The following is a 24,577-nucleotide window of genomic DNA, read 5'->3' as shown; positions in this document are numbered from 1 at the left end:
AAAATATTCAGCTATTTTGATGGATCAGTGTCATTTTCTATAAAAAATGGCCAACGTTCCCTAGTTTCCTATCTTCTTAGTTGGGAGAATGGCTGAAAATCTTTGGATTTTGTTGATTTAAGAAAAGCAAGTTGATGAAATCACCTTGAGCGCTGATAAATTGTGATGGACATTTTTTCACAGTTTTACAGACAAAATGATGAATCCATTAACGAATAATTAATTGATAATTAAGAAAAAATAATCAGTTGCTGCCTTGGAGAAAATATTGGTTTCATTCCTTAAACTCTGCGTAATCTGAGTCAAACTGTCTCTGCAATGTTAAGAAGAAGTCATTAGTTGCAGTGAAATATGGGTGAATAGACTAGTGATTATCACAGAAAATTTTATTTTAGCCAAAAGTGACTCCCCGAAGGTCTAAACTGAATTTTAAAGTCTGTTATAAACCATTCAGCTCAGCAATCCTGAAAAGTATGGATCATTTCATCGATGTGACGACACCAAGCATTGTGACAAGAAACAATCTTCAGATTACAGTATTGGAGTGTCAGACAATTTGACTGAATTGTTTTTAATCACCTTCAAGCGAAAAAAATATTTGTGGGTTCCAGCTTGAAATTTGCTGCTTTTCTCCAAAGAGTTTTAGACAGTCGGTTGGAAAAAACAAGCAATTTGCAGACATCACCTTGGGCTCGTGGAATTTGTAATGGGCATTTTTTCCCTGACATTTTACAGATTAAATAACCATTTAAAAAAAAAAAGAACGAAAAATAAAAATAATTTAATCTTTGAGATAACAGCTTCTGTTGGCTTTTCTACATTGGCGCTACCTCTTCGGCGACCTTGTGAAAGAAAAGTTCCTCGTACTGCTCCATACCCGCTACTTCACGGTCAGATCCACACCAGTCCATGCAGGTCCGGTCTTAAACGCTCTTTCATGCGTCTTGAGCAGCTTTAATTATAGCCTGTAAGGGGGTGTACGACGTGTGTGAGCTTGTGCCTTTGTGTGGGCCTGTGAAGGGCCCTGCTTTCACTGTTTGAGCTGGGGTCGACAGGGAAAAACTGTCAGTCCAGGCGCCCTCACCATTCACTCATGTGAAGACCCGCTCTCTCAGATCTGTGGCCATGAATAATTCTGGAAAATTAACTTTCAGAAGGCAGAGACTGTCTGCCCGCTTGAGATCTCCCAAAGTGCCTTGCACTCTCCCTCCCCGTCAGCCCTTTCAACCGTTTCTCTTACCAGATGGTGGCTGCCCTCCTCGTCGTAGTCGTCCTCGCCTCCATCGGTCATCTCTCCTGCCTCCACGTCCAGCGCCCCCTCGCCGGCCTCCTCCCCGGAGTTTTCTGCCGTCTCTGACACGGACTCCTCATGCAGGGAGTCACAGTTGTCCTCGTACTTTCTTTGAGCCTCTGAGAGAGAAAGGAGGGCACAGAGATTCAATTCAGAGATTGATCACAGTCCCCGTTTTCTTTGGTTTGCAGTACATAAGAAGTTTACTTGGCCATCACCTCCAAACATATTCCAGACTAACCTTTCAGTGATCCATCATCATCAACAGACACACTCTCATTATAACCAATGCAGCTGTCTGCATCAGCTGCCAAATTATTATATTTCACTCAAGCTTTACAAGCATAACTGCAACCCGAAGCGTCTATTTTTAGCTTTCCACTTCACCCAAGCAAGACTGAATTAAAAGAGTGCAGATACTGACGGAGGATTGAAGCTGCTAATGTGCTGCTTTAACTGTGTAGGCAGGGTGTTAGAGCTCTGTGCTAAGCGAGGCTACAATTTTTTGGAATTTTCTCTAAATGCTAGAATTTTAGAAGATATGCTACTATACTCTACTCAATCTGCTAAGCCTCTTCCATTAAACCCACAGCAGAGCAGAAGGCGCCGGGTGCCCTACGAAGCCTCATGCCTCAGTGGACTCTCTCTCCACGACGTGAGCCTTGCCAAGACCCAGGTCCTCTCCCGTGACTCGTCTTCTCAAAGACACCCCTCCAGCACTCTGCGGCCTCAGGGCAGAGCGCCCCAGGCTTCAGAAGCAGCTGCAACGCCGTATACAGCGGGATGAGAGGATGGTCTAGACTGCCTTAGCAACGCTGCTTCGACGGTAAGAGGCAAGAAACAGGGGATACTTCTACGGGAGGGGAGTGCCGTTTTATTATTAAGTTACATCAACTTCTAATAACACAGAAAAATAAATTGTACATGCTCTGCTTTGTGCAGCTAACATCACACTCACACAGACACACACACCACTATATCCCCTCAAACGTTATTCCCCACGGTTTGTCATCATGCCTTTTTGCCTCTCGTTGATATGAGCGCCATGGCGTCTGACATAATGAGCCCAAAGCTTTGTGTGGAGCTGGAACATGTGCACACATGTTTTGCACTAAATGCCGTTGTAAGCAAAGGAGGACTTGCAGTTGTTTCATTGCTGGTGGCTTTTTTCTGTGTTTGCGAAGCTTCTCTTGAAACCGCGCGCAGAAGATAATGAGCTTGACTGAGTGGAAGGGGAAGGGGGACTTACAGAGCCTGTGCAGCAGAGCAGTGACTGACAGTATGTTAGAGACGACTCCTGGCTTTGATTGGTTGTTTTCGTTCAAGTGCAGTGGATTCTTACAAATGCCATTAGGAGCACTTGGAGGGAGCCACAGGGACACGATTTTTTCACAGATTATGTGTCACATGTACAAATATAACAGTTTCAGCCAATGCACCAACTGTATGTTAGCTTTAAAAGGAATATCTTATCTTAAGATACCTAGCAACAGACACACCAAGTGCTTGTGTTCAGAAATCACTAGAAACTTCAGTTCTGTTTTTTTCCTTTAGCTTCATACATGTTTTGCTCATTGGTGTCAATTTGTGCAGCCATGGATAAATTCTCATATATCCACTGACTTTGCATGCAGTCGTCTCAAAAATTTGCCGAACACAGTTATTTAATTAATCAATTACACCATTATAATTGCTCAAGTTATACGTTTGTACATCTGAGTAAGTAGAGTAAACAAATTCAAAACCCAGGTCCTTTGGTTTGAACTGAACCCTTCACCAATCCTGGCATCATTTCACTGGCTACCAGTGAACTGTTCACAAAATCTTTCTGATTAATTTTAAAGCCCTGAAGGACCCAGCCCCAGGTTATATTCAAGTACAGATGGGAGAGACCAAACGTATCAACCAATAAGAAGATTTTTGGACAATTTAAAAGCTGGGTAAATGGTACACAACCTTGTACACAACCTGGTTGCTGGCTGTTAGATACAAACAACCATTGCCTTCTGACCAGAAAACCTTGTATTTTTCATTGTTAGTTTTCATTCTCACTTCGAACAAATCACAGTTTGTCTGGAGGACAACCAAGATGCGGTGTGATGTGTTTGGTGTTCAACTATCATGGAGTTAAAAGACTCTCTTGTAGAGGGTTTGAATACACCACCACAAACATGGTGGAAAAACTAGGCATGCACAATGTGGCTTAATGTCTGAATGACCTTCACAGGGAGCTGCCCTCTGAGACTGTTCTGTAGTGTAGGGCATCTATAAAGACCTCTCATATAAACTGAGTCAGCGTGGCGTTGACACCTGTCTGCTGTTATGACGGAGAGCTCTACTGCTCTTATCTCCCACAGTGTCACTAAGACTTATAGCCTGTGTGTGCTCTTAATTTCCCTCCCTCAGTGGTCAGTGTCCTTTTCCCGTTCTCTCCCGACCAGCTCTAGTTCTTCTGTCTGTTTCTCACCAGAATCGACTCTCTGCTGCTTCTCGATCTTCTCCAGGCGTCCCAGCAAAGAGTCAATCTTCATCTTGATCTGAGTCAGCTCCCGTTTAATAGTCTGAAGCTGGTCCGTCTTCACTGCTAAGGCACAGAAACACAAACACAGATTCGTTTATAGCTACTTTAAGCAGCGTTTAGTTTGTCCTCATTTCATTTGTACACACATTTTAATGATGCTGCTTCATACAGTTTAGCACAGACTGCATGCTGTCATTTGTTAATACTCTTAGTCTTTAAGTTTTGGATATCATATCATCACTCTGAGTCACACTTTCCCCAGGGAAGAACATCTCAATCTGGCCAACTGCAAAGTTACCCAGCTGAAACTGTGGACCTGCTGCTTTCAATTTGAAGATTAGTGCACAGCTTACGCCCACCATGCTGTGCAGTGCTGCTCAAGTTTTGCTCAATAATGCCAATATCTGAACAAACTGTATGCTATCTTTCAGTTGGCATTAGATGATTATATGACGTTTGGAGATTGTTTACACTTTAGGATAGTATCTGCTCAGCTGGGTGCATATAAAATGTTGAAAAGCCTTACATTTTATTTTATTTTTTTTACGTTTTCATGAAATCAAATACTGGAAGTGATAAGTACTTTTAGTCTCTATTCTTTCATAAATAGACATTCAACCGTCCATTATCATCTCTCTATATAATAGCTTTAATTGACAGTGGCGGAGTTCGCCATTCCCATGCTGGATGCAAATTGTCTTCAAATGCGCAAGGAATTCACAGGACATTATGCAGTATTCAGTCCAGCGTTACAGTTTTTTCTCATTGATATCAGCCTCACGCTTTACAGTTTACTCCCCTACAGCCATATTAGAGCTATTAAGTTACTGTTAATGCAAATAGATTTCTTCTGTTGCTGCTTCACATTAAAAGCACAGGTTTATTTTGAAGCCGTCGCAGAAAATTTGTATTTTCTCTTATTTATTTCTGATAAAGTAGCTGCTTAAGAACTGACCAATAACCAGTAATCATAGTTCAAATCAACCAGGACTGAAATCTTCCTAACTTTAAACATTTTTTAAAAGCTTTTCATTATTCTAATATCTAACACAATTACCAGTTATTCTTTTCATGATTGCCAATGCACTTTTTGAATCCGTCATTGTTTTTGAAGAATTTAAGCTGTAAAAGGAAGGGACTATGCAATTTGTAACTAATTACTGGGTAAATGGAGACAGTGTTCAATAAGTAATAATCTAGAGTCTTTTATTCAGTGCACAGCAGGTGCTGAAGATACAAAAAAAAAAAGGAAAAGTATTATACAGTGCAACAACCATTAAAAAAAATGGTTGTTCCAATGTTCCAAATATAAATGAATATTGACTTAGGTTTAAAAATATTTGCCAGTTTTGTTCCAGACTTAAAGATTTTAGACAGCTGCTCATAAACTCAACACAAATAATTCTGTCTCCGAAGATGGTCTCTGAAGTACCAAATTACATATTTTTTTCCAAGAAATTATGATAAAATGATGGGACCCATGAAATAAAGCACTACCAAAGGATCTCACCACTGAGAATGTAACTGAAATCCAAACAAATTCAAATGTAGCACACAGAGTTCAGTCAAATGAACAAACGATTGAATCGCAGAGGGAAAGCAGCTCATTCACTACTTGAAATATCCACATAGATTTTATTTGCAAAAACCTTGCTAAAGGTTATTTTGCAGCCGAAATGTGAATAACAAGTGGCATGTATTTTAATATAATGCAAAACAGTACTTTTGTCTGTTAATCCAGTCCATCCACTAAACTGGATTAATAAAGTATATCATTGTGTTTCTACACTTCATACACCCACTGCAACTTTGCCTGATTATTGCCTCACTAACAGTACTTCATGAGAAACAGGGGGCACAATTTGCCCTCCCTCAACTTCTGTTTACTGCCTTATGAATAATTACTCCCCCCTTGCTGCTTTGCTTCGGGTCTTACAATACATATCTGAGCTTTTGGGTAAATGAAGCGTAGCCATATCATGTCTAAGTTTGAGTCTTAACCTTGAAATATCATGTGCAAATAACCAATGTTGAAAATAAAATAAATTATATATATATATATATATATATATATATATTCATCTGAAGGACGTCACCATTAATTCAATCTGGCCTGTTTCATGGTTTGCTGAAATGAGGGTGTACTTCTTAGCAGCTTGAACTGAGCAGATTAAAGAATTTAGACCATAAAGTAATAAGATAATCGCATTCCTTAACCCTCAGCAGCTGAAATGTGTCATCTTTTGAGAGGAAGGACAAGCAGACACCAGAAGTTGAGGAGAAAACATAAAATTCTCTTTGACACCTATCGGATTCTGTCAGGGCTGCAAAGAGGATGGATGAGTGCTCGGTAAACAAACCCACGAGTTCCTGTAAAGCTTCAGCAGGAAAATCAGAGGCAGGAGACAGGCACAGAATCAAAACATTGGTATCATGTCTGCACGCGGCTCTTTAAGTTATTATATTTTATGTATATTTACACGCCCACCCCATCACAATGCAGAGACCCTCATATGTCTCTGTGCTATTATGTATGTATGAGCATAAAGACATGCATAAAACATAAACGGTTAGAGAAGATGTCAGCACATGATAAAAAAAAATCTCATACATCAGCTCTCTCTGAGCTGGATTCCCCTAAAAAGGACATTTTAATATTTCAACACAATTCATGCTGATAAAGAACGCATGTAGCCCAGGTGAGATTCAATGCGTACTGTACGGTATTTGTCAATGCATCTTCAAAAACGGAGCAGGAAGATTAATGTGTGCATGAGAAAGAGAGAAAAGGGGGTATATAATGCCCCACTCAAGGCAATACACCCGTAGAATGTGTGTGGAATTCACAAGAACGAGTCTCATGTTGTTTTGTAAAGCAGCCATCAACAACCCTAAAGCTCCATAGAAGCAGAAAATCGACCTTTCTGGGGGGCAAAAAGGAGAGAAAACAGGGAATACACAATGATATCTCGATGGTGGAACACACTGAAGTGTCTCTATCTCCTTCTCAGTATCACCTGCTTCCATTCGTACATGAATGCACACACATATACACTCGCTTTCTTATTCCAGCATTATCTGAGCTCGCTCTGGGCAGCTTTGATGATAAGAAAGGGTGGAACAGTTTCTAATTTATCGGCGCCTCCAGGCCTTTTTTCCTTTTGTGCTATCAGTCACATAAGCCGGAGAGAGAAAACATACACATCCTAATCAAACATCGTTTTCATCAACGCAGCATCTTTTAATAGCTCGGGTTAAAGGAAAAGGGAGAAGAAGAAAAAAGCCATTGTTATTTAATAAGCATTAGGAAAGATTTAGGGAATGAGTAATGGATCTAATTTTAGGACCTCATGATGAACCGCAAAGATTTTCTCTTGGGGATAGTGAGGATCTCTTGAATCACTGGTCTATGAAGATTAAACTGGACAAAGACTTTTGGGGCTGGTGATGACTCTTAATAGTTGTTGAAGTTACTAGGCTGGAGGGATTTATGAGTCAGACTTTTAAGACATGATGGAAGAAAACCTGATATTTCAACCATTGTTATTACTTTCAAGACCAATTCTTGCTTTTTTGAAAGTGAACTTCAAACAGTTATGTGAGCTTGTAAAAGGGAACATGTCGGTAATTTGTTTAATAAGGTAAGAAGAAGAAAAAAGGTTAATCCTTTTATTTTTCATTTTCTAGATATTCTGACAGCTGAGTAAGAGAATAAAGGGAAACATTAGAAGCGAAGAGCAAAGACACATCATGAAAACTACTCATACTTAAACACTATATATAACAAAAGGGCCTATGACTTTAAAAAATAAGTAGTACAACTTCCCCGTCTATCCTTAATTGACAAAACTGGTAAAAAAGGCCAAATCCCTTTCTTCATTAACTGACACTGTACGTCAAACCAGGTTTAATGTGGAAAACACAAAAACTATCCATCTTCTTATCCATGTGTTTTCTTTTATTTTCCCCTCAAGTGAATTATTGCTCGTACAGCCCAAGTGGTTCAAACTGCCCACACTAACCCACCTCGTTGTTTGGACAAGCTAACCTTATTTTGCTGTCCAATCTATCTAGGCCAAAGTCAATAGAAACAGTGATTTTTCACAGTACTGGCAGGGGCAAATTAGTCTCCCAAACATACAGCAGCACTGCTTAGACAGAGGAGAGAATGCATTGACTCTGTCCAAAAAGAGGATGGGAGATGGGCTTTTTTTTCTCCCCTTCTCTATAATACCAACTGCAACTGGGTCCTCCTGACAGACCTTACCAAGCTGCTCGCGCTGATAACACCGGCCTAGACAGGCAACAATGAAACAAACACTGTAGCCAATTACACAGGCTACGGATAGAGACTTGCGTTTAGGAAAACACAGCTGACCACAGCTCCACAGAGATGGCCCCAATCTCACATTAATTACATTCAGGATGTTGTAATGCATCACCAGTTAATCAGAGGACCAAATGAGATCCAGATGGATCCTAGATGACAGCAATAGCGCTGTTTGCTGAATGGGTGCTGCTCGCAAAGCTCGGATTATATTTGTGTTTGCGATTTTGTGTTTCGCTCTACATTGCAGTGTGGCTTGTTCTGAGCTGCTGGAGTGAATTAAATAGCTTTTTATAGCAGCAGGGCATAAGTAGCGGAGCTGAATCACGCCACTGCTTTCTCTCTCCGAGCGGCATTTTTTTTAGATTTGCATTAAGCCTATGTTTTTTTTCTTTAAAAGGACAGAATGCCATTAGCGTAATTAGCCAGCGTTCTTTTGCAAACAAAAAAATTAAATAATGTCAAATCTGACTCGTACAGTGTAGACAAGACAAGTAAAAAGCACCTTATTGTACGTACGTTTGAGCCCGGAGGAGGAGGATGATGTGGGAGGTCTGGAGGATGAGGAGGAGGAAGAGGAGGATGTTTTGATGGGGAAGGAGGTCTTCCCACGGCGGGAGGAGGGAGCAAGCACCCTGGAGCGTTTGAGGGGGATCACGGCTCTGGGTGGGGGGGCCACTCTGCCGTGGTAGTCAAAAAGCCTCGAGAAAAGAAGAAAAGATATTACACTTTACTTCTTACACTTTTTCTATAAGGTCACTGTCTTTTATAAGAGGACCTATAGCATTCAGAAGGTGTCCGTCTACTAGCTAAAAGGTTTTTTCCCTGTATTTCTTCATCACCTCTTTTGAAAGCCTATTATCTGTTCCCAGAATTGCATTTCAGGATAGATTTCACATGGATTTCTCTTGGGTTCTTCCTCTCAAATAGCACACAAAAGATAAAAGACAGACATTACAGGTTGATTCTACCAATATCCCTCTTTCTGTACAACTACCAAGACCATTACATGCATGCATATACAGTAATCCCTTCATATATCATTTGAAAACGAAGAGGATGAAAGAGAAGAGGTTGTTAAATGTCAAATGAAGGTGTCAGCCTCGACTGTTCTCGGTGACAGCAGATGTCCGTCCTGGCTCTCAACAAGTTTGACATTTAGAAAATGTCTCCACAGATAAGCACTCTGATCACTGGCGGATGAATGAGAGAGAAAACAAGTGTTCCCTTCATCAGCGCGTTTGAGTCGCCTGCTTGATCTGTTCAGCCATTTTGACAAGTTGACTATTTGAAGATGCCTCTGTGGGAACGTTACCGAATTACATCTGACAAGGAAAACTTTTAATCAGGAACAGTCATAAATCCAGGAGGGATGTCTTATTGACCCTTCGCTAAACTCCTCCCTGAACCGTGTTCAGTCAGACCTTAGGAACTATGACTAGGCATGTGACGTCTGTCAAAATTTGGATTTTAAGGTCATTTAGAACATTTCACATGTTACTAAATGACCTTAAACAGATCAGAACCAGATCCACTGTGTATTTCCGCACTGTGTGGAGGCTGGTCCTGGAAGCTATCACAGTTTATTAAACGTAATGTTAGCAACTCCTGTCCTGGTTTTTATTGAATTTTTTTTTTTACAGGATTATTTTAGCATGAAATTAAATTTTTCCTTATCATATCTACAATACTGGGACTAATTAGTTTTACACTGCAAAACAAAAGCAATGCTGTTTCTTTATTGCCATGCCTTCAGTGTGGATCAGCAGCTGGTGAGGAGCTTCAGCCTGGAAGTTGAGCTTTAGCCTTACTCTTTTAACACAGAAATATTTATGTAGCAATCATATTTAATGTAGCCTACAGGATTCTCATTTTAAAACTAGTAAGCTAGATATATTCTAAAGTAAGCCAGAGACACTTTGTTTTTAACCAAATCAGCTAGCCCAGTTCAGCCAGTTGCCGGTTAGATTTGAGAAGCCTCTTCTGTCTGAGATGAAGTACCTATTGTTTCTAAATCTGCCTCCATTATCATTGCAAACTGCATATGTGTGGTGTGAGAACAGAAAGCTTGACAGGCATAGCAACAGTAACTAGGGGGGGTGGGGATTAACTAACGGTAAATCGCATCCTTGTTAAATTTGAAAACATAATGTAAATGATACATACCTGCTGTAGAAATCATCCCTGTAGTACTCGTAATCAAATTCATAACCACTATGAGAGAGACAAACAAGGGGGGGTGCGCGGAGAGACAGGGAGAAAGAGATGAAGAAAGGGATGGGTTGCATTTAAAAAGAGCCATTCTGGATCCGTCAAAAGTAAGCAGATCAAACTCTAGCTGTTTTGACTCAAATGGACACGGTCTAGTTTATGCCTAAAGCTCACTGCAGGTTATGAAGCAAGTCTAAGCCACGCTGGCATCCAAAGAACACAGATCAACAAAAGAGAAAAAAAAGTTTCTGAGGGGAAATACAGTCAGAGAATGAAAGAAAAATCTTTTCTTAGACCCTGGAGAGGAAAATCAATGGTAAGTACACGCTCAGGATGGCAACTAATTTAGAATTCAGGGAGAGAAATAAAATAAAAGAAGAGGAGCAAAGAAGGAGCTGTTTTGAAAAGTTGTTATTCTCACAGGAATATTCATTAGGATTAATGTATTACTATTTCAATTTAGAGGGCTGTTGTGTTGGTTTTTTGCCTTTCCTGTTCCTGGTCCATAATTACCATATTACATCCTGGCTGTTTTCAGCTGCAGCTATAAAACGCAAATGAGGGTTCATAATAACACAATGCACAAACTAATGAATTAGTAAAATAAGATGTGCAATGCAAGAAACCAACAATTCAGAAAGGAGTAAATTGGTGGGAATGTTAGCTTTGCTAATGGAGAAATTATCAGAGTACCCAAAAAAATAAAAAAATAAACGCGTCCCAGTGAATAGAAAAAACATGTCTGGCCCTCTGTCACATTAGACTGCAGTAAACAAGCACTGCTTTGATCTGTTTGTGACCAGGAGATGTGTACAGGGCAGAAAATCAGGGTCATGCTTAATGAAGCTTATACAACAGCATCTCCTTTGAGCTTTACAGGCTCGTGCCGAGCGAACTCCAGTCGAGGCTGGGAAATGTGGAGAGCTTTCAAAACTCAATTAGAAATTCAAGGTTCAAAGGAAAAAATAAAAGAATGAATATAACAGGAATCCTCATATTCCAAATATTACTCCATATTTACATCAGCGGGAGCAGCAGGATGTGAAAGATTGTTAATGTTTATGCCGAAAGGGCTGCACCTCTGCATGTAAAGGAGGGAAAATTCTTACCTATAAACAGCTGAGAGTGGCCGTTTGGAGCCTGCTTTAGGCCTGTATGGCTTGGGCTCACCCGCCATGTTTATGTCTGCAAAAACACAAACACAAACAAAATCGCTTGTCAAGTCATTCTTGTAAATTCCATTCATAAATAAAGATTTACTGGTAACACTTCATGTAGCATTCACGAGCTGTAAATTAACAATTAATACACAAGATGAAACACACTATAGTTTAGTGGTAATATGATTCAAATCTTTACAGCTTTGTTCCATACAATATAATACTGCACAGTTGTAAACATATTAAGCTGTCATCATATCTTATACGAACATGAAATGTATAATTACATACATTAAATCAATTATCTTTTCTATTATTTATTTATGTATAAATGCCTTCCAGATATGTGCTGATGAAAACCATAAGATGTGTCTGAAAGCCACAATATGAATCTAGTAAGTGGCCCTTGAGTTAAGATTCTTATCATATACACTTATAATCTACACACAGCTTCAGGTGATTCATATGAAAAGTTCTAAGTGTTGGATTAATACACACTTACAAAATGTATGGAGGTTAAAGAGTTATTATTCATGAACATTGTCTACTAAACATTACCCTACAGTATGAAGGATTATCATATGATTTCCTTCAATGTCTATCAACACAAATGTCTCTTACATTGCTGTCTGACCCAATATAAAAGCAGATAACTGTGTCAATGAAAGTTAAACAACTTCCTTTCTTCGAACAGAGAGATGGCTCATGGTAGGGATAGTACAGCTCAAAGCAGGCCCTGAGCACAAAAGAGCATAAAGGTACTACTTCATAATAAAAGAGTAAAATATCAATTCAAGCTGTCCAGAAAGCTCTGCGCTATTTCCACTGTAGAATGGAACTTTTCATGCAAGATTTAAATATGCAACACACAAAGCTGCAGTACTGTAGGACACATCCACTTATGTCAAGGTGCATTGCGAGAGCCAATTTTCCAAGGCAAGACTGGAGACCTTGCTACAGTGCACTGGTAAGATTACAAAATTAAATTCTTGTTGCAAGGCAGGAGAGAATCCTTGAAAACAAAAACAATGAAAAAGAATAAAAGCATATAAAGAAAAACTTCAGCTAAAGCAGGATGTTAGGGGAGCTTTGATTTATAGCCCGCTGTTTGTTCTTTGTGTAAAAAAACAAAAAAAAAAGAAAATGTTACCATCAGGTGTACAGTTCTGAGACCAAGCCAGTCAGTGATGCGGAATTTGTTTAAAATCACAATCTGTGCATTGCCAAGGGTGCTGCAAGGTCCTTGTATTTTGTGCACAGTCTGAGTGGCTTCCGGGAGATGAGCCAGTGGGTCAAAATTAGCACCCGGTTCAAAGTAAAACACTCAAAAATAAAAGGCATGGAAAATGGTCCAGAAACTTTATTGATGTGGACATGAGGTTATATCCATGAAGCTAAGCAGAGGACAGTGCATGAGAATAACACCTTTAACTTTAGCGTCAATATTGAACATAACCTCTTTATCTGACGTCAAGTATGAGCTGTACAGACATTACTCTCGAAAAAGACACAAAGGACTTTGGATCACTTGAGGCAAAAAGTAAAGGGGAAAAAAAGTACTTTAAGTACACAGTCTGACCAACGGCAGCAGAATCACATTATCTGCTATTTTACATCGTCTTTCATATCACATCCATATTTCCCTAGCATCTGCATGCTTATAAACAGCGAGGTACTCAGACAGGCATTTCATAACTGGCAGGATAAAAGTTTAAGACCGAGAACAATATACCAATGAACAAGGTGCCCTTGAGAGTCTAAACCCTCCTCTGTGTTGTGAACTCACTCTGGATAAGTGGTACATAGATCACTTAAAAGGCACTTTCTGACAAATTGTTGTTTTTTCCATGCGGCCCTGTTCTCACTATCATTTGTCCCCTCCAGCGATACACATTTGCTTAAATAATTTATGCATCTGCCCTGCCCCCCCCCCCCTCCAAACACCAAACAAGTGGAAGCGCCCCAATCCCTGGGAGTGGAATTGCACTGGGGTGAAAATAAGCTTCTGGCAAACTCTTGCCTCCTTCTCCCAGTGGCTGCTCTCATGAGAAATAGGATTAAACCCTGGTCTGTTTGTATACTACCTACTTAGACATGCTAAAACACAGACTTTTTACTCAGAGCCGCATGACCAAATGAGTGTGTATTTGTGTACGGGTGAGTGTGCACACTTGACTGACCGTGAAGCTGATTTATGAGATAATTATGATTTTGCTCGTTAACCTGAAGGTTTACTTTGAGTCATGTTAAGACCACACATTTAATTAGCCCACAATCAATCCAACTAAATATAATTGCCATCTAAAACATCAAGCAAATCTAATAAAATTCCTGATCCCAGATCTTATTTTTGTGATACAGCCCTGCCATTCAAGCTGAACCTGGCAAGGTTTTTAGGTTTCCATCTGCCAGAGGAGATATGTCTGAGATTGTCAGGATAAGTCTGGTTCAAGAGTTGAGTACACTGGAGCAATCAATACCACATGTTCTGCATGGTGAAAGTTAGGTTTAGAGCTAAAATCATCCATCAACTATTCATTCAACAGAAAATGAATCTGCCATTTTGATAATCATAATCATTTAAGTCACTTGCCAAAGGAAAATGCCAAACATCTGCTGTTACTTCAAAAGTTATTTTTATTATTATTTTTTTCTCTGTTTTACATAATTTTAAACTGAATATTTGAAAATGTCACCTTGGGCTTTGGGAAACTCATTCACATTTCATAGACAGTTTGGACTTGATCATGACTAAAATAAAAGATTATTTTCATCACTAATTAATCAGTCAGTTGCTTTTCCAATTGTAAATTAATGTTTAGTATAGATCATCTCAGAAAATAATGAAAACACAATTCCCTATCCAACAATGTGCCATTTTTTTGCTTGTTTTGTGAGTCCAACTGTCCAAAATAGTAGTTAGTTAGTAGTTAGTAAAAACAACAAATCATCATTTTTAATGAGTTGAATTTACATTGAATTCACATGAATCCATCCAAACATTCATAGTTTCAGCACTAATCTGAAGGAGGACTTTATGATCAATGTTTTTCTCAGACAAAAGTATCCAATAATACTGACCACTTTTAGTTTTTGATGTGTAAAATGTCAAAGGCACTGAGTAGTTGCACATAATAAGCGCTCCCAGCAGCCTTGCTACAAAAACACTTTTGCCAGCCTACTTCACAAAAAACTCTAGAACACTTTCGATCGGCATGTGATGGGGTGCCAGGTGGCACGCCGACCATTTTCTAATTCACAATGAAAATAAAATGATTGACACTCTTTATTGTTTGTTTATACCAATAACCAAATGTTGAATAATGTCCCTTGGGTGTTACTTGGGAGGTTGCATATTGGGTTACACACACTAAAAATATGCCTAGTAGTTTATGTTCATCAGTCATTTGAGTGCTTGTATAATGGAAGAGGTTCTGGCATTTAAAACTAAAATGCAGTTGCAGCTTTTAATGAAATATTGGATGTGTCTGTCAGTTAAGGCTAATGTCATCCCAATGTTAATTTAGTTGATAAGAATTTAAAGATGAGTAATGGGTCTTTTAATGTTTATTAATTTGATAAATATTTGTAAGTTGAGTATATCTCTGGCCTAAGAGGAACTAATTGCATAGCATGCTGCAACGTTATCATCTCTGATGCAGCTTTTGGCAGAACACCTTGTGTTGGTGCAGCTCTACAGTTCGGTATGAATGATAAGTACTTTGGGTCAGGGACAAAAACTTTGCACTTTATTTAGTTTAATTTGTCAGTTATTCTTCCTCTTTTTGGTTTGTACCATCTGTTGGTCTGCTCGCGCAATCTGCAGACAGCGGTTAGGGCGGAGCTGTCTGTGGTGCTGAACGAGGGTTTTTTTTAAAGGCTGCGCTGCTTTTTTCTGAGCAGCGAGTAAAACAAAAGGGCTCGACCTTGCAGCTGCGCGAACCTACACATGATGCAATTTGAATTTCGCAACCCTGAAATTATTTATAGATACATTTGAGCTGGACTCCCATTTTCTATCTCTCAGAGAGGGAGAGTGTCTGTCGGTCTATAGATAATGAAACAAACACAATCTGGCTATGTATTAATATTTAAGGTAACACTGTTATTGGCTGAGGGAATCGGAGGGAATCGGAGGGGGGGGTTCTGGAGGTAAATTGCTGTGAAAAGACAGAGACACAGAGCATAAGTAATCACTGAGGACAGACCTGTGTTCCTCTGTCAAGAAAACAAGGATCCGTGACTCCCCGAAGGAACCTGCCCATGTGTTTTATTGGTCTCATTTGTTGCCTTACATCTGTCTCCCTCCCTACTCTTGCTCATGCTTCCTGTTCTGCCCTCGGCCTCACCCTATCCCTCAACATCTTTCTCCATCTCCATTCGCCCTCCCCTTTCCCTCCCCTCCATCACCTTCCCTTCCCTCGCACATGAACTCGCACAAGACGATATCTAACCCCACCTTGCCATCCGTCACTCTCTCGCTCTCTCTCTCACACACATCCCATATTTCTTCCTGTGTCTCTGTGCGCCGAGGAAGCTCATTATGAGACATTTCAGTGCCAAGCATCACCTGTGGGGCCTTTTGTGTTCGAGACCTGTGCCGCCAACGAAAGCTCCGCGAGTCTAACTTCTCCCCTCCTTTCATTAGCAAGGAATGAATAACGGCAGAGCAATAGAAGTCAGGGCTTTGAATAAATCAAGGCTATAAACTGAGCCATATGGCAACATATTGCAGGGGAATCACTGGGATGTGAAAGCACTTCTGTGAAAATCAACAGGATGCAAAAACATAAGGAGAGAGTGAGTCTTGTAAGAATGCAAGGAACAGGAGGACACCCTTATATTCCTGGAAGGAATATGAACAAACTCCTGGAGCAGCAACAAAACTTGCTGGTCCTGCGGAAGCCACAACAAATTGGACTGTAATCTTTCTGTCTATTTCGCTCTCTGTTTCTACCTGAAAGAGACAGACTGAGGAGGGAAAACCAGCTAATAGCCCAAGGCTTCAGAAGAAAGCTAACAGGCAACAGGGGTCACCGCAAGGTCAGAGAGAGGGAGAGACGGATAGATTGTGCCACGTGAGACAAAAACCCTCTTTGTATTAGTGTGGGCAGAGTGTTGGAAGATGGACAGAAGGGCAGGTTCCTGAAAATCTATTTTTCTGCAAGACGCTGTTCACGTTAGCCATAACTCTTTGCTATTGGAATAATGACAATTCAATCACTCAGCTTTCAATAGCTCATTTTGCAAAGGCTTTTCTTTAAAATGGGATGATAAAGACTATTGTCTAAACATGTGGCAAGCCACATCCATCAGTGTAGTCAGTCCTCATCAAGATAAACCGACATTCAAAATGTGTTTATCGTTAATAAATACAGCCTCAATACCATTTACATCTAGAGCACAAATTTGGTGCAAGCTCCTCAGACCAAAACCCACTTAAAGTGACTGATGCCCTTGTTTGGAATTACACCAACTGTGCCGGAAAACACAGCAGCAGTAATTTGCATGTCAAACTCCCTTGCTTTTTACAGCAGATTTTCTTTAGCGGTTACAGAAAATCCAGCAACCAAAACACAGCTGATTTTGTTGGTTTCTGCTGCTGCAAATGACCTGTTTGGTTACCTGCTGCGGTGCAGTGCAGAAGCTATAATTGACAAAACAACAATGATGCCAGCTATTGCCAGTTATCACCTTAAATATGTCTGGGCCCTCATTCAGAGACTGAAAATAAACGGGCAGGGATTCGGTATTCTCCTTAAGGACACATGACTCCTAACAAAGTATATATTATGTCAACATATGCTATGTTTGAGAGAATACCTTGGTAATAAGTCGTATTCTAAGATATTTATTTTATAACAAAATATTGCAGGACCATTTTTGTGTTTTGTGTTGAGATGTTTGAAGATATTTAGGGTATCCAGGATTCCAGAAGTATAAGTTCATTTTCTGCGTATGTTAGGTGACTGCCAGCCAGTTTGACCACCTCCAAGCCTTCGATGAGCATTCACAAAAGCTGGCCAATTGCATGAATATCTGGGTCTTTGATAAAAAGGAAGAAAGAAAGAAGGTACAAGCTTGGGTATATGAATGCCAGTAAAGAAGTTAACTACAACTCCAAAGGTGTACTTGTTAAAATGCATCTAATCGCTGAACTTCAAATTATGTTACATGTGCCGCTAATGATGTGCAGAAGCCACTTTTTAGAACATGACTAAGAGTGCCAACATTAACCAATTAGCACTAAACACAAAGTACAGCTGGGGCTGATGGGGACTTTCCAAGTTTTGCTGGCATTTTGCTTATAAACCAAAAATTAAAAATGTGACCCGACGATGGTGCTGGATGAAAGGTCAAGGTATCCCGAGAGTCATTAGGACACATCATCTGGGAACCATGAATGTTGGTTGTTGTACCAATCCATCCAGTGGATGTTGAGATAAGTGAAAACTTTGACCCTTTTGTGACGTTGGATGAAGAGTCAGGAAATCACTGTTCAGCAGGATTCATCCTCTGGGAATCATGATTGTAAAAAAAAATTCATGACAATCCATATATTGCATTTTGAAGTGTGTACTGAATGTACTGCTGGTTGCTGCTTGGTTGTTTAAATTAACTTTGTCTCAGATTATTGGTCAAACACGTGTTGAACCGTTTTAAATTCACTTGTGCCACTGACTGGCTTCTTCTCCATAGTATTGGTCAAGGTAGCATTGGCCAATGGTAGAACAGGAATATATATATATATATATATATATATATATATATATATATATATAAATAAAACTGATGGCTGTGACATTAACCTTCAGTATCATAACATCATCTATGTTTCATTAAAATAACATTTTGGAACAGTAATCTCACTTCAAGCTTCGTCATGCAGCTATGTCAAAGGGATTAAACCTGTGATATTTAATTTATAGGGCAGTCTTGCTAATCTAGAACACACTGTCACCATCAAGGTACAAAAAGTCTTTTTTCCTCCTGATTACCTAAAAAGCTTTGGTGTCGTCTTTTGAGTCATATCGCAGACGTGCAGCACAGCGACCAGTTGATTGACTGCAATAAACTCCCTTTCAGGCATATCAGCGAGGACCTTGAAGGAATGAGAAATATGTTCTTTTCTTTTCCAAAAACAGAGGAAAATTCCCCACGGACCAGAGCTGATGGCTCTACAACATATTTGTCACTTTTTTTCCCTTTGCGTGTTCTTTCATTTCATTCTCCTCTCCTCGCAAACGCCAACCGTTGTGTATTTGAAACATGAACATGAAAAGGCATAGACAGAGAAAGAGATAGAATAAGAGAGCAGGGCACAGAGGGAGCTGCCGATCAACTCCTCATGGAGCAAGGAACTCTGGCGGCAATCTCCCCAATGTCTTAATTAATTGAACAAAGTAACTAATCATGCAAATTGTTCCTCAGCGGGAGAGACGTAAGCAAAGAGACAAAAAGGTGGTGAAGGAGCTGAGTCAAGCAGGTGAAGGACGTGCAGAAGGGACATGTAGGGGATGTGGGAAATTCGTCTCTGAGCTCCTCGCTGAATTGTGCGGCTGGGCAGGTCTGTGAGGAAAGGCGGGAGATCTGAGATGAAGGAATTGCCACATCTAATACCAAAGGCTGTACATCATGACCTGCAGGCAAGGCCCTGGCTGGCGTGGGCATCATAAAACTCCAGACACGCCTTTCATCTCTGCTCCTCTGATATATTTCCAAGGACTGATAAAGGCCATGCTGCACGTATAGACCCGACAACGTAAATTGACAGATTTCCCCGAAATCTCAGAGTGAATTACAATCAAATATGCCACGCACAGTAGATCCTCACTGTGCCTCGACAGGTTCTGATTTTCAAAAAAAAGCCTTTCCTTCCAAACATCATTCACATTTCACATTAGCCCTCAATCAAGGTCACAAGGCACTGCAGCCCCTCCAAACAAAGAAATAAGCGTTTCAATTTTCCTCTCGACACCGGGCCTTTTTTCAGCACTGCCAGAAACACAGCTTGTTTACCGACACCTCACAACAACCGGAGAGTTGCAGCCGTCCGATGCTGTGGACGGCTGTCTAATTACATGGAAAATGAGTGGCGAGGAGACGGGGGGGCTATCTGCATATCAAAGGTGCTGTTCTAGGAACCTTTGAAGATCAAACATGAAACGGGGCTATTCAAGGTGAGGTGGCTCTCTACATTTTTCCGTTTGGATTAAAAAATGTAAGTTTACCCGTCATATTCTTTCACGTGACATGGACGATATGAATTGATTAATTAAAAGAATAGTCAACAGATAGCTCAATAATGACAATAATTGGCAGTTGCAACCCTGTATAACACAGACGGTGATGTGAGGATTTTATCTCCTCCACACCTATTCTTATGTGTAATGAATGGCACAGTGACATTAAAAATCCCAGCATTACTTTGTTTGTTAAAATTTGTGTATCATGATTAACACTCAGTAATGATTCGGAATAACTACAACAGCAAAAACAGCTACAAAAAATTCCAAGCCATTCATTCCTGCCATCATAAAACCTGCAGCTTCACAACTTTCAAGGTGACACAAGCTTCAAGACACTGGTGCATGTTTGTTGAGCTCAAAATATTCTTTTTTTCGTTTGTAAAAAAAGAAGCAGGGCTGTTCTCAGTAGCTACATTCCATTATTTGCAGAATCTTAAATCTGCAGTGGTTATTTCACAGTAGATTGCCTTACAAAGTGCAGAGAATGTACAGTTGGCTACACTGCACCACATATCAGCTTTAAACTCCATATTGCAAATATGATTTTCCTTCTTGATTAATCTGTAAAATAAATATTATAAATTAAAATATTTAATAGACAAAAGACTGCAAAAAAAATAACAAAAATGTGACAAATGCCAATCACAAGTTCCCAAAACCCAAGGTAGCTTGTTTTGTCCGACCTTAAAACCGGTTAAAAACTGGATAAGGTTCAATTTACAAAAATATAAAACAAAGAAGAGCAACAAATTCTCATATTAGACAAATTCAGAACCAGCAAATGTATTTTGGTAAGGCAATTACTCAATGATTAATCAATTATCAACTTGTGGTAGGGAAATTCTAATTCACTGATTGGTAACAAATTGGTAACTTTCTTTCTTTGTGGATTTGATGGCACATCTGTATAGGGCACTTTTTATCATCATCTACCCATTATTTATTTATTTATTAGATATTTGCTTGGTCCATTAAATGGTAAACAGCACCAACACCCAAGTTTACATCTTCAAATTTCTTATAATCCAAAATTATTTATTCAGTATCACAGAAAACTAAAAAACAGAAAATGTTACAATTTCAGTGTCTGTAACCGGGGGATTTCTGGCATCTCTACCTAGAAAAATGACATCAATGAATAATACATGATAAAAATAGTTGCAGATTAATTGTCTGTTTCAGTTCTGCTGCCATGTTGTAGAGACTCATCCTCTTCCCTGGCTTGACAACAATGACTAGTGCCACAAGTCACATCCACCTTCCATTTCCCCACTCCAACAGAGACCAAAGTTCACCAAACAGCCATTTTATTATGTATGACTACAACATCTCAGTGAACATCCCATTAAAAAACTGGAGCATCTCTCCCTCTGTAAATACTCAAGTGTGACTTTCCGCCTGCTGCCCTGCCTCGGTGCCTCTCTGAGGCCGCCTGGACCATAGTCCAAGGGGGATCAGCTCATAATCCCCGGTCCCTTCAGGCGTCGGCAGAACAGATAAAGGCATGGCATCGGTTTGAGATCACATCCCTCTGTGTGACCTGTAAAACCCAGCGAGCTGTCTCAACAATGATGCACTTAAAAAAAAAGGGACGATTCAGGCGGCTGCATGGATGAACATGGCACGGGAAGGGGGCTTAGCGGTGGAGAGCGAGGCATGAAAAACAAACACTGAGTGGTCACAAACACATAAGAACAAGTGTTTCCTCTGAGAAACAATCATGACCGTTGATAATCAGGTTATCGACATCGACTTTCCTCACTGCTAAAAATAAGTCCCTTTTTGGCTCTTTAGTGTTGAACCTACAACAGAATCCTTTCAGTTATTTCCGACATCGTTCTGCTTTATAATTCCCACTTATGCATTTATATTTAATCTAAACCAAGAAATAAGAAAGAATGACTGATTGAGGGAAATTTCACAGGCACACTACTGGCCTACATGCAAGAAAATGTGATGTAATTTTGTACTCGCCTTTCAGATACAATGTTACACATCCCTGCATAGGTGTGTAAGTGTGCATGTGAGATGAACGCTGCGGTGGGAAGAGAGACGGAGTGAGATGTTACAAGTTCTTATTATTTCAGTGTGCGTGCCCCGAGACTTGACTGACATTAATTTCACCCTTCTTCAGACTGGTACGCTGCTGCAGTCATATCTGTCGACTGTGCACATTAGATCCAATATTAATACGTGCCATTCACCAGAGCGTGTTGCTCTAAATATTCTATTTCTTCACAATAAGAACAAAAAAAAAAAAAAGATACAAAAAAAATCTGCCATTTTGCAACATTTCCTCCCCTAGAAAAAGCCTATTGCACACAAGAACACGCATAATAAGGTGTCATTTACTTGTGAGGGTTGGCGTTTTATCCGTGCTTCAGCGCTCGTACATGTGCAGATGTCACTGAATGTGTGTGTGTGTGTCACTGAATGCTTGTCTTTATTTCACAGTGATTGGCGCTTCTCCTGGCAACAGTCCAAACAGCCTTTGCTCCACTAAACGCGAGTGGAGCTGCTGGTGGGAGAGACGAGGACTCTGGGGGAGCGACATCTTGTGACAACTCTGTCACGTTATTTCATCATCGATAGAGGACTCTCATTAGGTGCTTTCTGACAGATAAAAATCACACTTTCCCGACAGAGTTGGAGTGTGATGCGGTTGGCTTGGACAGGTCAAAAAAAACAAAAAGAAAGCGTGGAGGCACAGCTGGTGATTTCTTTCCAAATTGTAGCAACTGCATCTTAGGTGGCAACTGAAGTATCTGGAACGGATTATGTTCTGTAATTGCTTGAGATTTATTCAAGAGAAGCAGAGCAGCAGACTCCAACAGTTCCACCAAGGATTGTGTTGCGCATGCTTTGTATTCCTTCCCATGGACGTCCAAACTGAAATTTTGGGCAAAATGGAGCTAAGCTGAAAAGAAGTCTAGCCTGGAAGGCAGAAAAAAAAAAACACTCTTCACACTCGCACACAACCACAACTGCCCTTGACACATGACTTGAGATACATGGAGGACATCTGACAGAAGATGTAACAGCCTGCCTTCTTGCACCCACCTCCCCCGTTCCCCCTCCTTTCCACCATCGGCAGCACGGCACACACAAACCAACATCTGCAGCACAGAAAGACATTCATTTGTCATGCGCTGCAGCTTTCAATCAGGGAAGAAACTGCAACTGAAACAAGATGAGCTCAGGCCCAGACATGTGCAAAAAAAAGAAAGAAAGAAAGCTGTCTAAAGAGTGTGTGTCTACAGTAAGTTTCTTTGTATGATCAATTTTTATAAGCACGTATCAGGCTTCAAAGTCTTCCTTTGCCTGAAGAATGACACTGTACACAGACACATACACACATGCACTGAAAACAAATCCCAGTGGTGCAGAGGGCTGGAACCCCATTTGATCTCCAAAGATTCCTGAGCCGCAAAATCTTAAATATTAATGGACTTCAACTCAAATACTTGTGCTCATGCTCAGACTCACAAGAAAAGAGGCCAAGGGCTTTTCTTTTCCTAATTAAATTAATCACAAAAGGCAACAGCCTAAACATGCTCACAGGCAACAGAGTTCACCTTTTGATAAAGAACAAAGCGAATAGCACAAAAGATACATACCCCCCCCATTGGCATTACTGAACAGGGATGGGCTTTACACAGAACATTCATATCATCATAAGAGATATCTTTACCAGATTAATACTTTCTAATCAATAAACAATCGCTATTTGTAAAAGCTTTTAATGTGTTACATTTTTATCATATCTGTGTCACTCTGTTGCGGAGCACATTTCAAAATAAGAGCTGCCGGGGCAAAGAAATAAATAATAAATCGCAATAGTCTCAAACCAAGGAGTGACATTTCATCACTTGCAGTGGTTTGTGACAATTGTTTGTGGCCACCATTTTCCAGCCACCAGTGCTCGACTCTGCACGGACACAATGAGCCTCTGAATTTGCAGGTTAGGGAGTTCCCATTATGGCAGAAATGCCTGATGAAGTGGATGGTGACGACTAAGTGGACATCACGTGGCCAAATTATTCAAATATGACGCATTTTGATACATAGTGAGGAGCTAACCAAGGCACTTCACATAAGCTAGCTGTTGAATTAACGGTATTTATTAAATATATCAGTACACAATGAACCGAATCATCAACAGGTTTTAGTGTCCATCATTCACATCTCAAAACTCTACAGCGAGCAAGTGTTTACCATTTCTTAGGGGATCATGCAGTCTCTTTAAGTCTTCCTGGCCTACTATGTGACAGATAAAGTCCAGAACAGCCTCTTAAACAAGCTCAACATCTTCACCAATTTGAGCCCACGCACAGACTCATTGTTTTTCACCGTCTGCCTGCTCTTTGGCGGAGGAGCTCCTGGATTTCTTCGCCTGCTCCGTCTCTTGACACCGACTCTTCTGTGCATATTTGGGTTTCCTCCCACCTTGTCTATGTACGAGCTGTACATGCAGAAAGTTATACTCTTGCCATCTATTTCTAGCCTGTGCAGTGCACAATTTAGTTTTGCACTGCCTCTGTTAAAAAGAGGAGAAAATCAGGTTGTCCATTTTAAACCAGTGCCTGTATCACACTGCATATCTTAAGCAGACAAGCAGGGAAGTCGTGGCTATACGTGACTGGAAAATGGTGCCAACAACAAGTTAATTAACAGGTAATTAGTGGACCACAATAACCATATGCTTTAAATACCAGCGCATGCACTGGACCATGCAGCTCCCACAGGGTTTCATTAAATTAGATTACATAGGCTGTAACACATCCCTATCATTATCAACCAATCTGCTGATTATTTTCT

General features: G+C 40.2%; 1 protein-coding gene across 3 annotated transcripts in view; it reads right to left on the bottom strand.

Moving 5' to 3' along the window:
* Positions 1-24,577, bottom strand: part of LOC127369556 (RNA-binding Raly-like protein) — a 91,367-nt gene that overhangs the window by 6,705 nt on the left and 60,085 nt on the right. For 2 of the 3 annotated variants that reach the window (XM_051411042.1, XM_051411039.1), the window contains 5 exons: positions 11,460-11,535; positions 10,306-10,353; positions 8,659-8,840; positions 3,759-3,875; positions 1,241-1,410 (listed from right to left, as the gene is read on the bottom strand). In XM_051411042.1, the coding sequence (XP_051267002.1) occupies positions 1,241-1,410; positions 3,759-3,875; positions 8,659-8,840; positions 10,306-10,353; positions 11,460-11,535 (593 nt within the window). The remainder of the gene's footprint in view (positions 1-1,240; positions 1,411-3,758; positions 3,876-8,658; positions 8,841-10,305; positions 10,354-11,459; positions 11,536-24,577) is intronic. The other variant, XM_051411041.1, reaches the window with a different exon arrangement.

Source organism: Dicentrarchus labrax, unplaced genomic scaffold, assembly GCF_905237075.1.
Source record: "Dicentrarchus labrax unplaced genomic scaffold, dlabrax2021, whole genome shotgun sequence".
Lineage (NCBI taxonomy): Eukaryota > Metazoa > Chordata > Actinopteri > Moronidae > Dicentrarchus > Dicentrarchus labrax.
Note: the sequence above shows the minus strand (reverse complement) of the source record. Positions and strands in the feature narration are given on the sequence as shown.